Raw genomic sequence first — 15,113 nt, forward strand, 5'->3', positions numbered from 1 at the left:
AGAGATGGTATAATCTCCACAAGCTTATTCTATAGATACCAGTGCCCTGTTTGTGACGTAAAATGAATTTCCAGATTCAAAATGATTTGTTGATTGGTCTTAAACATGAAAATGACTGAAAGCAATTCAAAGAAAAGTCTGTTATCTCTCAAAAGAGTTACAATGCCATAGATATCAAAGCCTGGGTAACAAAATCATTTGTGTAATTTCCTAAACCTGCACTAGTAAGAAATGTTTTGCTAAAGTAGCACATCTCCCAGAAGAATTCTCCCCCAACCTCCTGCAAGGTATGGCCACTGAGATCAACGGACAAGAGAAATCTTCCCCAGAGAGCAGAACAGAAAGAATAGAAACTAAAGAATTCTCTACATTGGTAGGAAAAAAAACCTTGCTATAGTCCATCAGGACAATGCTATATGCTATATTATCTCTGTCTTTTCCCCTCCTTTTTGCTGTTTCTAAATGAAATTGTATTTTAGTTATCCTATTATTCCTCTATCATTGTATATTGGTTGTCTGTGAGTAATTAAATTTATCTAGGATGTGGAAATGAAAATCAGCTACCATTTGGATAGACTGAAGTGATAGACACAACACCCAGAGATCCTAGACTTAGATGAATGCAATAAATGGAATAGGCTTCATTACTTATATTACTTTATTCATACTTAGAAGTGAATACATGTCTACCCAAGTCTAGCAAGGCAGACAGCCAAAGGAGAGAAAGCACAGATTACTCTCACCAGTAGTCTACAGCCTACAGAAGGCATCATATGGGATGAGATAGAACATGCTGTGTCTCTGAATTGCATGTGGGGGTAAAGTGGGTAACCTCAAATTTCCTATGCCTGCCCACATGGTGCAAAGTCCACAGTTCAGATATTTGGGAACACATGTTGTATCATACCATCTGTTCTTGTTTGGTGCATAAGAATCCAAGTCTCTGAAGAAGGTGGAATGGTGTACAACTCACTGGACAAAGAGCTTTGGCTGCCACCTCCTGTGGGAACCTGGCCATGAAGCTTATCCTGATGATTGCAATCCTGCTGTTCCAGAAGTCCAAAGGTAATCCAGAGCCTTCCAGGGGCTCGCTCAAATCAACAATGGGATGGATTATTTACAAGAACAAAGGGAATTTCACAATTCATGGTAATAGGAGATAGGACCCCTTGGGTTGCCTGAAGTCTTACTAGTGTCACCAGAAATTCCCTTTTCCTGATGCATGGCACTGTTCTTTTTAAAAAACAAACAAACAAAACCCATAGTACTGTTCTTAAAAAGAAGTATTTACAGAGTTGAAAAGGGACCAGAATTTTCCTCTGAGAATGTCTCATTGTAGAAAGGAATCAGCTCAATATCTAGGAATTTATTTATTTATTTGGATACAGTTTTTATTGACACCCAGCCATATTTTCTTCCACTCCAATATATATTTTAGTCTACAGTGTGAATAATGAAATAAGCACAAACTTTGGAGTCAGCTTTGAGAAATATGCTTTCAAAGTCTACTAGTTTGTCAACTTTGGATAAATGGTAAAGACTCTCTGAGCCTCAGTTTCCTCATCTGTGGAGGTAATGACACATGGATCATGGGGGCTTTATTAAATGGCATTTGTAAAATATCTAGCATAAGGCTTGGTACATAATAAGAACTTAAAATTAGTGTTTTTTTCCTCTTTCAAAAGCAGATATCTTATATTTGGCTCTTACTATAGGATTAGTAATGTCTCTCTCTGGCCTAAGAATCAAAAGAGTTCTAGAATCTGGAGCTGGAGGCAGCATCTTTGCTGGCCTCAACAAACAAGATCTGATGCTCTTGGTGGAGTCCATCTAGGGTCTATCTCAGAAGACCGTACAGGCCCAGAAGCCAAAATCTGAACATCTTAACTCTATAGATCACCAAAAGTATTTAAGATCACTAAAGGAAAGAATATATATCAAGGTGAAGAAAATTGTGGAACTAAACAGGAGAAAATCTTGCCTCTAGAGGTGGATGGACTATGAGGACTCATAGAGGGGTAAAACAAATCCAAGATTATTGTGATGACATAGAAGCTAAAGGAAGATACGCAGTAGTAAAAATGGGCAATGCTGAGAATAAGGAAGGAAGATTATTGAGGGAAAAAATCCCTAACTGGACAGTAAGACAGTCATTCTTGACCATGGTAGTGAGTATGAACCCAGGAGCATAGTCTGACTCAGATATAAATACATAGAAACAAATTATTTTTCTCTGGGCACTAGAAGTGGGGCGATGATTAAAAAAAAAAAAAAAAACTCTTTGAGGAACATCCACACAGTGTTCCAGAGTGGCTGCACCAGTTCACACTCCCACCAACAGTGTAAGAGGGTTCCCTTTTCTCCGCATCCTCTCCAACATTTGTGGTTTCCTGCCTTGTTAATTTTCCCCATTCTCACTGGTGTGAGGTGGTATCTCATTGTGGTTTTGATTTGTATTTCCCTGATGGCAAGTGATGTGGAGCATTTTCTCATGTGCCTGTTGGCCATGTCTATGTCTTCCTCTGTGAGATTTCTCTTCATGTCTTTTGCCCATTTCATGATTGGATTGTTTGTTTCTTTGGTGTTGAGTTTAATAAGTTCTTTATAGATCTTGGAAACTAGCCCTTTATCTGATACGTCATTTGCAAATATCTTCTCCCATTCTGTAGGTTGTCTTTTAGTTTTGTTGACTGTATCCTTTGCTGTGCCAAAGCTCCTTATCTTGATGAAGTCCCAATAGTTCATTTTTGCTTTTGTTTCACCTGCCCTACGACCCAGCAATTGCAATGTTGGGGATTTACCCCAAAGATGCAGATGCAATGAAACGCCAGGACACCTGCACCCCAATGTTTATAGCAGCAACGTCCACAATAGCCAAACTGTGGAAGGAGCCTCGGTGTCCATCGAAAGATGAGTGGATAAAGAAGATGTGGTTTATGTATACAATGGAATATTACTCAGCCATTAGAAATGACAAATACCCACCATTTGCTTCGACATGGATGGAACTGGAGGGTATTATGCTGAGTGAAATAAGTCAATCGGAGAAGGACAAATATTATATGGTCTCATTCACTTGGGAAATATAAATAATAGTGAAAGGGAATAGAAGGGAACGGAGAAGAAATGGGTAGGAAATATCAGAAAGGGAGACAGAACATGGAAGGCTCCTAACTCTGGGAAACGAACTAGGGGTGGTGGAAGGAGAGGAGGCCGGGGGGTGGAGGTGAATGGGTGACGGGCACTGAGGGGGGCACTTGACGGGATGAGCACTGGGTGTTATTCTGTATGTTGGCAAATTGAACACCAATAAAAAATAAATTTATTATTAAAAAAGAAAAAGAAAAAAAGAAGTAGTACCCTGGGAGCATTCAAATGGAGACAGATGTGCTGAGGTTCCCAGATGGAGTATATAGTCCCATAGCCTGAAATCAAAGATTCAGTTCCTTTATTTTCCCATATAAGATCTGATGCCTTTGGGGGACTCCATCAGATGTTGAATGGAAGCCCCAAACCCGGGAGGAAGTAAATATGAGTGATCAATTAGACATAAATCCTGAGGTTTACCTTCTTGAAGCATCCTCCATAGGATATTATGAGTTTATGACTGTGGACCTCCTATATACCTAAACCCCTACAAATATCCTCCATCTTTCCCATTATCAAAGTTGCCTTTTAGCCTCAAACACTGATCTTGGCCTATTGTTCTTTATATGCACAGTAACTGAACAACTTAAGAGATGCTGGGGTGAATATATACGAGGATATTGCAGGAAAATATGCAGAATAAGTGAAATACGTGAAGTACTTTGTGAAAATGGGAGATATTGTTGCCTCAACATCATGGAATTGGAAGCACGTAGAAAAATTACAAAGCCACCTCCTCCGAAGCCAAGGACATATGCAATGACTTTCCCTCAAGATGATGATATAATTGTAGAAAATTATTCAAGATCCAAGACAAATTCTACATAAATCAAGTACAATTTTCTGATCCTTTATTTCTCAACCTATTCCAATAAAGTAAAGAGGTCCACATCTTCTCCCTTCTGATACCTTGACCCCCTTACAGCAGATTCTAATAAAGCTCACTGACAGTTTTCTGACTCATTTGTTCTTTAATAAGAGATTGAACAGTCAATACACCAAGTAATGAAATGATAAGGACAACTCAAAGCCTCCCCCTTGGAAAGAGGTTATAATCAGGACACTAAAAATCTATAACATGAAAGGCTGGAACAAGAAACTCAGGAAAGTTGTAATGGAATTCAGGAGAGGGAAAGGTGAAGCCAAGTATTCAGGGAAAATCACAAGTGACTTTAGGATTATAGTGCCTTCTGAAATGTGTAGGATTTCAACCGGCAAATGTTTGTGAGAAGCCAATTTGCATAAACAGTATAAAATGAACAAATGGAGGACAGCCTGGGTGGCTCAGCGGTTGGGTGTCTGCCTTCAGCTCAGGGCATGATCCTGGAATCCAGGGATCAAGTTCCACATCGGGGGTCCCTGCATGGAGCCTGCTTCTCTCTCTGCCTATGTCTCTGCCTCTCTCTCTCTCTCTCTGTGTGTGTGTGTGTGTCCCTGGAATAAATAAATAAAATCTTTTTTCAAAAAAATCAACAAATGGAAAAAAATTGTAACAAACAAGACATTTCAGGAGAATATACATGCACTTTGTTTGGTCATTGAATAGGGTTCCCAAAGATGAACTATAGGGAAACCTAATTTCTTTAGTTCCTGTAAAAAGCAGTGAACTGGGGAGATAGAGATGAATAGGATTCTACTATTATGGAGCTTGCTATATAAGGTAGAGGCAAAAATAAAATATGTAACTTCAAGACAAGCTTTTAGTTGTTCCTTTGCTGTTGATGTTTTGTATGTTAGCACTAGTAATGGATCCTTTTGGCGACTGGGGCACTTTGGAATTTGGAGGAAAAGTTAAGGACTTAGGAATTGGTTTCAATTGCAGTATTACATGAGACTTTATTGCTATCTTGACATGCAAGATGACATAATGATAACCCTTGTATACAGTCTATCTAATTCTTAAAGATATACCCTCTAGATATGACTAACATGAAAGCTTTCCTTTCCAACTACATTTCGCACTCATTTTCTGGTTTTGTTTTTTATGTCATTTCACCATGTGACACCTGCCACACAAATTTGTGGCATGTGTTCTCTTAATTACCTGTTTTCTGCTTTTCTTCTTAATTACCTCTTATCTCCTATTTTAGGATTGAGGCAAAAAATATACACGATAAGCTCAGAGCAACTTGTAGTACCAGAAAGTAAGAAAGTGCTTTAAAAATCAGAAGGCTGGGGCATGTTAGTGAGACACTGGAGTCACACTGAATGAATTTTGAATGACCAAAGATGGGACAACTTGAGCAATAAAATAATATAGCATTGGATTATAATACAACATAGAAATAAATATCCATGAATCCACACTGACCTGAATAAATTACTAAATAAATAAATTCGTAAGAAAAGACAAATTTTCTGTACAGAAGAACTCCAAGTAATTTATGTGGATACTCCCTCCTCGAGGACTTGGAGCTTTGCCTCTCTCCATTCAATGTGGGCTGCGCTTAGTGACTTGCCTTCTAATACTAGAGTATGGAAAGGAGCAAAAAGGTAACTTTACAATGGATAAACCTGTTAAATCATGCATCAGATTCTATGGAGAAATCATGTTGGTAGCATGAACATGTGAAATTATGTAACGAGAATGGCACGTCACCTTTGCTATCTTCCTCCCTAAAATCCATAACCCCAGTTTAACAATGAGAAAATCATCAGAAAAGCCAAACAGAATGGCATTCTGCAAAATATTCAACCAATACTCCTTAAATCTGTCAAATTCACCAAAAATAAGAAATTTCTGAGAAACTGTCACAGACCAGAGAAGGATAAGGAGACATGACAACTAAAAGTAATGTGATAACCGTGATGGGCTCCTGAACAGGAAAAGGACATTAAGGAAAAACTAATGAAGTTGGAATAGTGTAGAGTTTAGTTAATAGCAATATACTTGGAGGTGCCTTTGTCAATGCATCATAGTGTGTAAGATGTTAACAACAGGGGAAACTGGTTGAGGAGTATACAGAATCTCTCTGTACTATCTTTGTAACTTTTCTATAAATCTAAAACTATTCTTTAAGAAAAATTTAGTTCAATTTTTAAAATTAAATGCAAAATCAATTTGGTCATATTCCCTTTTATCCTATTTATCTAAGAGCTTCTCATGTTATTTCTTCATTGAGTGTTTAATAGAATCAACTGAGATTCAACTTCTTATAGAAAGTTTAAAATTATAGGTTAGATTTCTTTAAAAGTTAAAGGACAATTGCAATTTTCTTATTCAACTCATATTTTTTCTTTTATCATTTCTCACATTTTGTTAAGGTTTTTAAATGTGTCAGCCTAAAAGAAATTGTAATATCTTCCTTTTCCCTTTTTTTTTAAAAAAGATTTATTTATTCTTTCAGAGAGAGAGAGGCAGAGACACAGGCAGAGGGAGAAGCGGGCTCCATGCAGGGAGCCCGACACAGGACTCAATCCAGGGTCTTCAGGTTCACACCCTGGGCTGCGGGCAGCGCTAAACCGCTGCGCCACCAGGGCTGCCCCTTTCTTTTCCTTTTAATGCCTATAAGATATGTAGTGATGTCTCCTTTTTCATTTCTGACATTGCTTATTTACATCTTTTTTCTTTGTAAGTCTCACTATTTACTTATTCCTTTGATTAGTCTTTACAAAAACCAAATTTTCTTTAATTTTTAGTCTAGTTTCCATTTCTTTAATATATTCATTAATGTTTTTATTTCCACTTTTTTTTCAAACAATTTCACATGATATAAAATTCACCGTTTTAGATGTATAATGTATTATTTCTATTTTGTTGATTTTAATATTCTCTTCTTTTTCTAACTTTAGGTGATGCTTATCTCTCTTAAGACTTTCTTCACTTCAAATATGAGTATTTTAAAGCTATAAATTTCCTTCTATACACAGCTCTAGCAGCGTCCCATAAATTTTTGGCATATAGTAATTCATTATCATGTTATAAACCTTCACACTTAAATGAGTACAATCTCAATGATATGAAGACAATGGAGACAAATGGGGACCATGTGATTTTCTCAATTAATTATAAGTACATATACAGTATGATTACTTTGATGATATATAAACCAACAAAAAATATCATACACAGAAACTTTTACATACTTGTCTCTCATATGGTTTTTCTCAATAAGATCCTCTGCCTTGCCATGAGATTTTTGTGTGGCTTAAAACTGGCATTTACTTTTCATTTATATTGACCTCTGTTAAGATTCTTCTAGTCCTAAAAAAAAAAAAAAAAAGATTCTTCTAGTCCTGTCTTTCCTAGATCAGCAAACTTTTAAAAATATTTTTGACTTATAAAAGTTTGCCAATTATCTCTATAATTTATTAATTTATCATTAAATGTCACCATCATTCCAAAAGTGAAGTTTTACCACCAAGAAATATGACATAGTAGGGGAAAAGGACAAATTTTTAACTAAATTCATTCAGATTTCTTAAAATCTCATTGCATTATTCTAGTTTTGCTCATTTCATTACAGACTGGCTCAAACTATATTATCCCAACTACATTGGGACCCATCAATACACTTGAGAATTCAATACTCTAGTTCTCAAATTCTTAAAATCAAAATTTGTATAATTACTGATAGTCTTCTGACATGTACCTATTCCATCACGCTTTATCTTCTATAATGACTCTCTGAGTCTGAATGTCCTTCCAGTTATTTTTTTTCTGTAGTTAAGTATGAAAGGTGTCTGTTTATTTGTCTCCTTAATAAGTAATGTGTATTGCATTCTTAATGGTTAGTGGTTTTGTCATTTTTTTTATCTGCTTGTGACAGATGGACTCATGGTCTTTTCTTGAACTCTGATAATAGCGATATCCAATGCCCCATTTAAAAACCATAAGGTCAAATACACTCAACAGTTTTTGGATCATATTCATATTGTTATGATGTCTGTATTCCCCTAATGGTTTAATATCCAAAATATATAAGGAAATCATACAACTCAATAGGAGAAATTCAAACAACCCAATTTTAAAATGTGCAAAATACCTAGATGCACATTTTTCTTTTTTCTTTTTTTAAGATTTTATTTATCTACTCATGAAAGACAGAGGAGGCAGAAACATAGGCATAGGGAGAAGCAAGATCCCCACAAGAAGCCAGATGCAGGACTTGATCCTGGATCCCAGGATCACACCCTGAGCCAAAGGCAGACACTCAACCACTCAGCCACCAAGATGCCCCTGGATGCACATTTTTCCAAGGACATACAAATGGCCAACATGTACAAGAAAAGGTGCTAAATAAACATCACTAATCATCAGGAAATACAAAGCAAAACTATGATGAGATATCATTTTATACCTGTTAGAATGGCTATCATCAAAAAGATAAGAGATATCAGGTACTAGCAAAGATATGGTTAAAAAGGAAACCCTTGTGTAACTGTTGGTAGAGAGGCAAATTGGCATAGCCACTATGGAAAACAGTGTAGAAGGCTACTACTACGGAAGGTTCCTCAAAAAATTAAAAATAGGGACAGATGGTAGCAACACTTGTGATGAACATAGTATAATGTATAAACTTGATGGATCACTAAGTTGAACACTTGAAACTAATGTAACATTATGTGTCAACTACATTCAAATTAAAAAATAAGTGAATAAGCTTGATAAAATATATATTATTTTTATTATTATAAAAATAATAAAATAAAATGAAACAAATTTAAAAAGAACTACAATATGATCTAGCAATCCCACTTTTGGGTATATATTCAAAGGAAATTATAAAAATTATTTTAAAGAGGGACTCCTGGGTGGCTCAGTGGTTGAGCATCTGCCTTTGACTCAGGGCATGATCCCAGAGTTCTAGGATTCAGTTCCACATTGGGCTTCCTGCAGGGAGCCTGCTTCTCTCTCTGCCTATGTCTCTGCCTCTCTCTGTGTGTCTCTCATGAATAAGTAAGTACAATTTTTAAAATAATAATAATAATTTATAGTAATTGATTATTCATTGGATGTAGTGGAAATGAAGATGACTCCCTAGTTACATCCCAAAGTGACATAAGAAACTGAGTGACAGGGATGCCTGAGTGGCTCAGTAGTTAAGCGTCTGCCTTTGGCTCAGGACGCGTGATCCTGGAGTCGCGGGATCAAGTCCCACATCAGGCTCCCTGCATGGAGCCTGCTTCTCCCTCTGCCTGTGTCTCTGCTTCTGTCTCTCTCTCTCTCTCTCTCTCTCTCATGAATAAATAAATAAAATCTTTTAAAAAGAAAAAAAAAAGAAACTGAGTGACAGTAATGTCGTTTCCTGAAGGATAGTATGTGTCCTTGCATTGTCTCATTATCAGAATACCAGCTGCTGATTTAAGTCCCTTAAATGAATTCTGGAAGCCATGGATTGAACGAGTGGTTTTAACAGTTTTAACAGTTGTGACACATAGAGTTGATAAGAAGTTCAGTGATCCTGACAATAACATCAAGCTAACAGCAGGATCCTACATTCGATGTATACAATAAGTCTGTTGAAATAAATAATAATAATTTGAAATAATTTTGAAATAATAAATAAATCTTCCTTTAAGTGACTATAGATGGTGCTGATCCTGCTTCCTTCAATACAGTCACCCAAGCCCACTGACCTTGCTACAGTTGTATGCCCCAATTCACTGTCACTTAAATCCTCTCTTAGAGGAAAAGGAGACTGTCTTCTCTATGCCTGGGAATGTAGTATGATCAGGGTTTAGATGGCTCTGAAGCTGAGATATTGCCCTAAGAAAAATATCGACTTTTTCCCCTTGAACTTGTAACCTAACAGCAGTGTCTCCCTTGTTTTCCTCGAAAAAGCAAGCACTGCAGGTTGTAACGCAGTATCTCTTCACAATACACTTGTACCCTTTCTAGTGTTATCTTTAAGCCTAGGTCAATTACTCTGTTTCTGTCCCTGAAAATCTACTCTAGTTCCAACCACAAAAACGAAGAGGTTCTCTGCTCCTGAATTCTTATCTCAAAAATGTAATGGACAACTGTCAGGTTATTGGATTCTGAGCACTTTATTCAATATGATTCTTACTTGGGTTGAAGGAATGAGTCTGTGCATTCCAAAGTTGCTCCTAGGGTGCAGGCATGTGACCTGGGTGACTTATTATCAATAACAGTGTTATGAACATTTGTGTACAAGTATTTGTGTGATGGTATGTTTTCATTTCTCTTGCATATATAACTAGAAGTGCAATTGTCAGACCATATAGTAAATCTATGTTTAACACTTTAGGAACTGTCAGATTGTTTTCCAATATGGCTGCACCATTTTATATCCCCACCAGCAGGATATGCAGGTTCCAAGTTCTCTATCCATGCTAAAACTTGTTATTATCTGCCTTTCTGACTCTGGCTATTCTAGTGAGTACGAAATGGTATATCATTATGGTTTTGACTTGCATAAATCTGGTTAACTAGTGATTTTGTACATTTCATTTCATTTGTTTACTGGTCATTTGCATATCTTTGGAGAAATATCTATCAGCTCTTTTGTCCATTTTTTTTTTTGCTTTTCATACAGTATATATATTTTATTACTTTGTACTAATACATTCTCATATTATAAAAGCAATTTAGTGAAAGAATCTTTCTTTTGATACTTGAATCATCTAAAATAACACAAATAGAACCGAACATTTTTTAAAAATCTTCATCTGGGGGCACCTGGGCCACTCAGACTGTTAAGTATCTGCCTTTGGTTCAGGAAATGATCCCGGGGTACTAGGATCAAGCCCCACATGGAGCTCCTGGCTCCTTGAGGAGCCTGCTTCTCCCTCTCCCTCTGCTGCTCCCCCTGCTTGTGCTCTCTGTCTAAAATAAATAAAATCTTTTTCTAATTAAATAAATAAAATAAAATCTTCATTTGGATAACAACAAAAAAAAAGACACATTAAACAACAAAAAAAGTCTTCCTTTCTTACAAGTGACACTGAAGGGAACCTAATTCAGTTTCCTTTTTAGAAGCCTCCAAAGACAACAGCAACTTAAAATCTAATTAAAATGAATATACAATTTGTTCCCTAAAGTACTTGTCTCCAGCACCATTTTCTGTTTTCTGTTGTTTCAATGCAGGTTCTCCTTGTCTGTTTCTTCTCTTGTTCTTTTTCCATGTCCAGCTGCACCATTTTTATCACCTTTATAATCACAATCACATTTCACTTTCTTGCCCTGAAACTGAACTTCTCCTTTACCCATCCTAGGCAGCTTTATTTCCCTTTATTTTTCCTTTAAATCTGAGACCTTTAGACTTCCATTTGTTTAGGGATTCCTGTTGATTTACGACTTTTTAAAATGCTTCTTGTTCCATGACTTCCTTTTGTACTTCCCAGGTCACTTCTTTGTTCCTTTAAGTTACCTTTAAGTTATTTGCTTTCTTCACTCTTTAATTAAATAGGATTACTCTGGGATGCCTGCGTGGCTCAGCGGTTGAGCATCTGCCTTTGGCTCAGGGCGTGATCCTGAAGTTCAGGATCAGGTCCCGCGTTGGGCTCCCTGCATGGAGCCTGCTTCTCCCTCTGCCTGTGTGTCTCTGCCTCTCTCTCTTTCTGTGTCTCTCATGAATAAATAAGTAAAATCTTTTAAAATAAAAAAAATAAATAGGATTACTCCCTCTTTTATTCCTCTAACAGTCTATCCATTTTATTTCACCATGATTTAAGAGAAAGACCTGCAGATCTTCTCTACATGTCTGACCATCTAAGTTCCCTGAAAATTCCAGCAAGCATCCAATCTTTTCTGCTAGGACATCCATTTCAGCATGTTCTGCTAACTTTTGTTTTTCTTCTTGCTCTTGTTTAGCATATCATTTAGCCTCCATTTCATTTTGCCTTCTTTCTTATTCCTCTTTTCCTCTTCTTTCTCCTCCATCTCCTCCACATCTTCCTCCTCCTCTCCTTCCCCCTTCTTTTTCCTCTTCTTTTTTCTAAAAGATTTTATTTACGTATTTGAGAGAGAGCAAGAGAAGAGAGATCACAGAGGGAGAAGGAGAAGGAGAAGTAGACTTGCCACTGAGTAGGGAGCCCAATGCAGGCTCAATCTGAGGACCCTGAGATCACATCCAGAGCCAAACACAGATGCCTCACCGACCCAGCCGCCCAGACATCCCTTTCTCTTCTTCTGCTTCTGTTTCTTCTTCTGAAGTATTCCTTCTTGAAAAGTATTATCAGGTCCCTGCCTTCTGGCCAGGTGTCTCAAAAAACCTCTTAGACTCAACACTAACAAATATAGTATATATTGATCCCTTAAATACTCTATGCAATGTTCTTTCTATATGAATATTTAGTATTTGACCTTTATCTCTTACCATTCTTTTATATCAGTGAGTGTTGAATCCATTTGGAAGTTTTTAATAAAAACAGCTTTTTTTTTACACCATTTTTATACTCATCAGTCACTTCAGGGTGAGGTTTTCTTGGAGATCTGATCTTAGTTTTAGCTTCATTTATTTCTTTGAGTCTTACCTTTGATTTGATCAATGCTTCTGCTATACATTAAAGTTACATGGTTAGATGGTTAGATAAATTTTATCATTATCTTTAAAGGTAACCAAATAGAAGGAGAGATAAAGAGCTTCCAAGATAGGCAGAAACTGAAAGAATATGTGACCACCAAACCAGCTCTGCAAGAAACATTAAGGGGGACTCTGTAAAAGAAAGAGGAAGTCCAAGGAAACAATCCACAAAAACAGGGACTGAATAGGCATTATGATGACACTAAATTCATATCTTTCGATAGTAACTCTGAACGTGAATGGGCTTAATGATCCCAACAAAAGACGCAGGGTTTCTGACTGGATAAAAAAGCAAGACCCATCTATTTGCTGTCTACAAGAGACTCATTTTAGACCTTAGGACACCTACAGCCTGAAAATAAAAGGTTGGAGAACCATTTACCATTCAAATGGTCCTCAAAAGAAAGCAGGGGTAGCCATCCTCATATCAGATACATTAAAGTTTATCCCAAAGACTAGTAAGAGATGAAGAGGGACACTACATCATACTTAAAGGATCTATCCAACAAGAGGACCTAACAATCATGAATATTTATGCCCTTAATGGGGAGCTGCCAAGTGTATCAATCAATTAATAACCAAAGATAAGACATACTTAGATAATAATACACTTGTACTGGGAGACTTCAACATGGCGCTTTCTGAAAATGACAGATCTTCTCAGCACAACATCTCCAAAGAAACAAGAGCTTTAAATGATACACTGGACCAGATGGATTTCACAGATATTTACTGAACTTTGCATCTGAATGCAACTGAATACACATTCTTCTCAAGTGCACATGGAACTTTCTCCAGAACAGACCACATACTGGGTCACAAATCAGGTCTTAACCGATACCAAAAGACTGAGATTATCCCCTGCATATTTTCAGACCATAATGCTTTGAAACTAGAATTCAATCACAAGAAGAAATTTGGAAGAAATTCAAACACATGGAGGTTAAAAGACCATCTGCTAAAAGATTAAAGGGTCAACCAGGAAATTAGAGAAGAATTAAAAAGATTCATGGAAACTAATGAGAAAGAAGATACAACTGTTCAAAATCTTTGGGATACAGCAAAAGCAGTCCTGAAAGGGAAATACATCGAAATACAAGCATCCATCAAAAAACTGGAAAGAACACAAATATAAAAGCTAACCTTGCACCTAAAGGAGCTGGAGAAAGAATAGCAAATAAAATGTTCACCCAGCAGAAGAAAAGAGTTAATAAATATCCGAGCAGAACTCAATGAAATAGAGACCAGAACAACTGTGGAACAGATCAACAAAACCAGGAGTTGGTTCTCTGAAAGAATTAATAAGACAGGGATCCCTGGGTGGCGCAGCAGTTTGGCGCCTGCCTTTGGCCCAGGGCGTGATCCTGGAGACCCGGGATCGAATCCCAAGTCGGGCTCCCGGTGCATGGAGCCTGCTTCTCCCTCTGCCTGTGTCTCTGCCTCTCTCTCTCTCTCTGTGTGTGACTATCATAAATAAATAAAAATTAAAAAAAAAAGAATTAATAAGATAGATAAACCATTAGCCAGCTTTATTAAAAACAAAAGAGAACAGACTCAAATTAATAAAATCATGAATGAAAAAGGAGAGATCACCACCAATACCAAGGAAATACAAATGATTTTAAAAACTTATTATGAGCAGCTATATGCCAATAAATTAGGCAATCTAGAAGAAATGGGCACATTTCTGGAAAACCACAAACTACCGAACCTGGAACAGGAAGAAATAGAAAATCTGAACAGGCCAATAACCAGGGAGGAAATTGAAGCAGTCATCAAAAACCTCCCAAGACACAAGAGTCCAGGGCCAGCTGGCTTCCCAGGGGAATTCTATCAAACGTTTAAAGAAGAAACCATACCTATTCTACTAAAGCTGTTTGGAAAGATAGAAAGAGATGGAGTACTTCCAAACTCATTCTATGAGGCATCACCTTAATTCCAAAACCAGACAAAGACCCCACCAAAAAGGAGAATTATAGGCCAATATCCCTGATGAACACAGATCTAGTTTGATCTGTGCCTTTACAATTTTGTCAGGTGGCAAATTGAAGTCACCAAAATCATATTCAATTTGATGACAGTTTTGGCCTCCAGAGCAGCCATTTTTTTTTATTATCACCATTTTAATCCATTGTGGCTATCTTTAAGGTCCCAGTCCACAGAGCCACGATCACTAACGGTAACAGCAGACTGCAATGTATTGACTTCCCAGCACTACCTGCTGGCCTAACGTACATAAAGATGAGGACCATTTTCTGTCCTTTTTTAACTGGTCAGCTTTTTATTATTGACTTGCAATAGTTCTTTAAATACTCTAGATACAAGTCCCTTATCAGATATATGATTTGCAAAAATGTTCTTTCATTTTGTGGATTACCTTTAGACTTTCTTCATGGTGCCCTTTGAATCTCCAAAGTTTTTAATTTGGGTAATGTCCAATATTCACTGCATACACTTATTAACTTTTAAAAATAAAGA

General features: G+C 37.0%; 1 protein-coding gene and 1 pseudogene across 1 annotated transcript; one reads left to right on the top strand and one right to left on the bottom strand.

Annotated features, from left to right (window-relative positions):
* The first annotated feature begins 1,016 nt into the window (after positions 1–1,016).
* Positions 1,017–3,975, top strand: DEFB127 (defensin beta 127). The gene is made up of 2 exons (XM_055345462.1): positions 1,017–1,065; positions 3,722–3,975. The coding sequence occupies exons 1-2, from the start codon at positions 1,017–1,019 to the stop codon at positions 3,973–3,975; spliced, it is 303 nt and encodes a 100-aa protein (XP_055201437.1).
* Positions 3,976–11,120: 7,145 nt separating this feature from the next.
* On the bottom strand, positions 11,121–14,767 carry LOC129522382 (lupus La protein-like; annotated as a pseudogene).
* Positions 14,768–15,113: the final 346 nt, after the last annotated feature.

Source organism: Nyctereutes procyonoides, unplaced genomic scaffold, assembly GCF_905146905.1.
Source record: "Nyctereutes procyonoides isolate TBG_1078 unplaced genomic scaffold, NYPRO_anot_genome, whole genome shotgun sequence".
NCBI classification, from domain to species: Eukaryota; Metazoa; Chordata; class Mammalia; order Carnivora; family Canidae; genus Nyctereutes; species Nyctereutes procyonoides.

Bases quoted from the DNA above. Each gene is read 5' to 3' on its own strand.
- DEFB127 (XM_055345462.1), top strand. From the start codon at position 1,017: ATGAAGCTTATCCTGATGATTGCAATCCTGCTGTTCCAGAAGTCCAAA. The intron at 1,066-3,721 runs GTAATCCAGAGC...TTATATGCACAG, and splicing joins GCTGTTCCAGAAGTCCAAAG to TAACTGAACAACTTAAGAGA.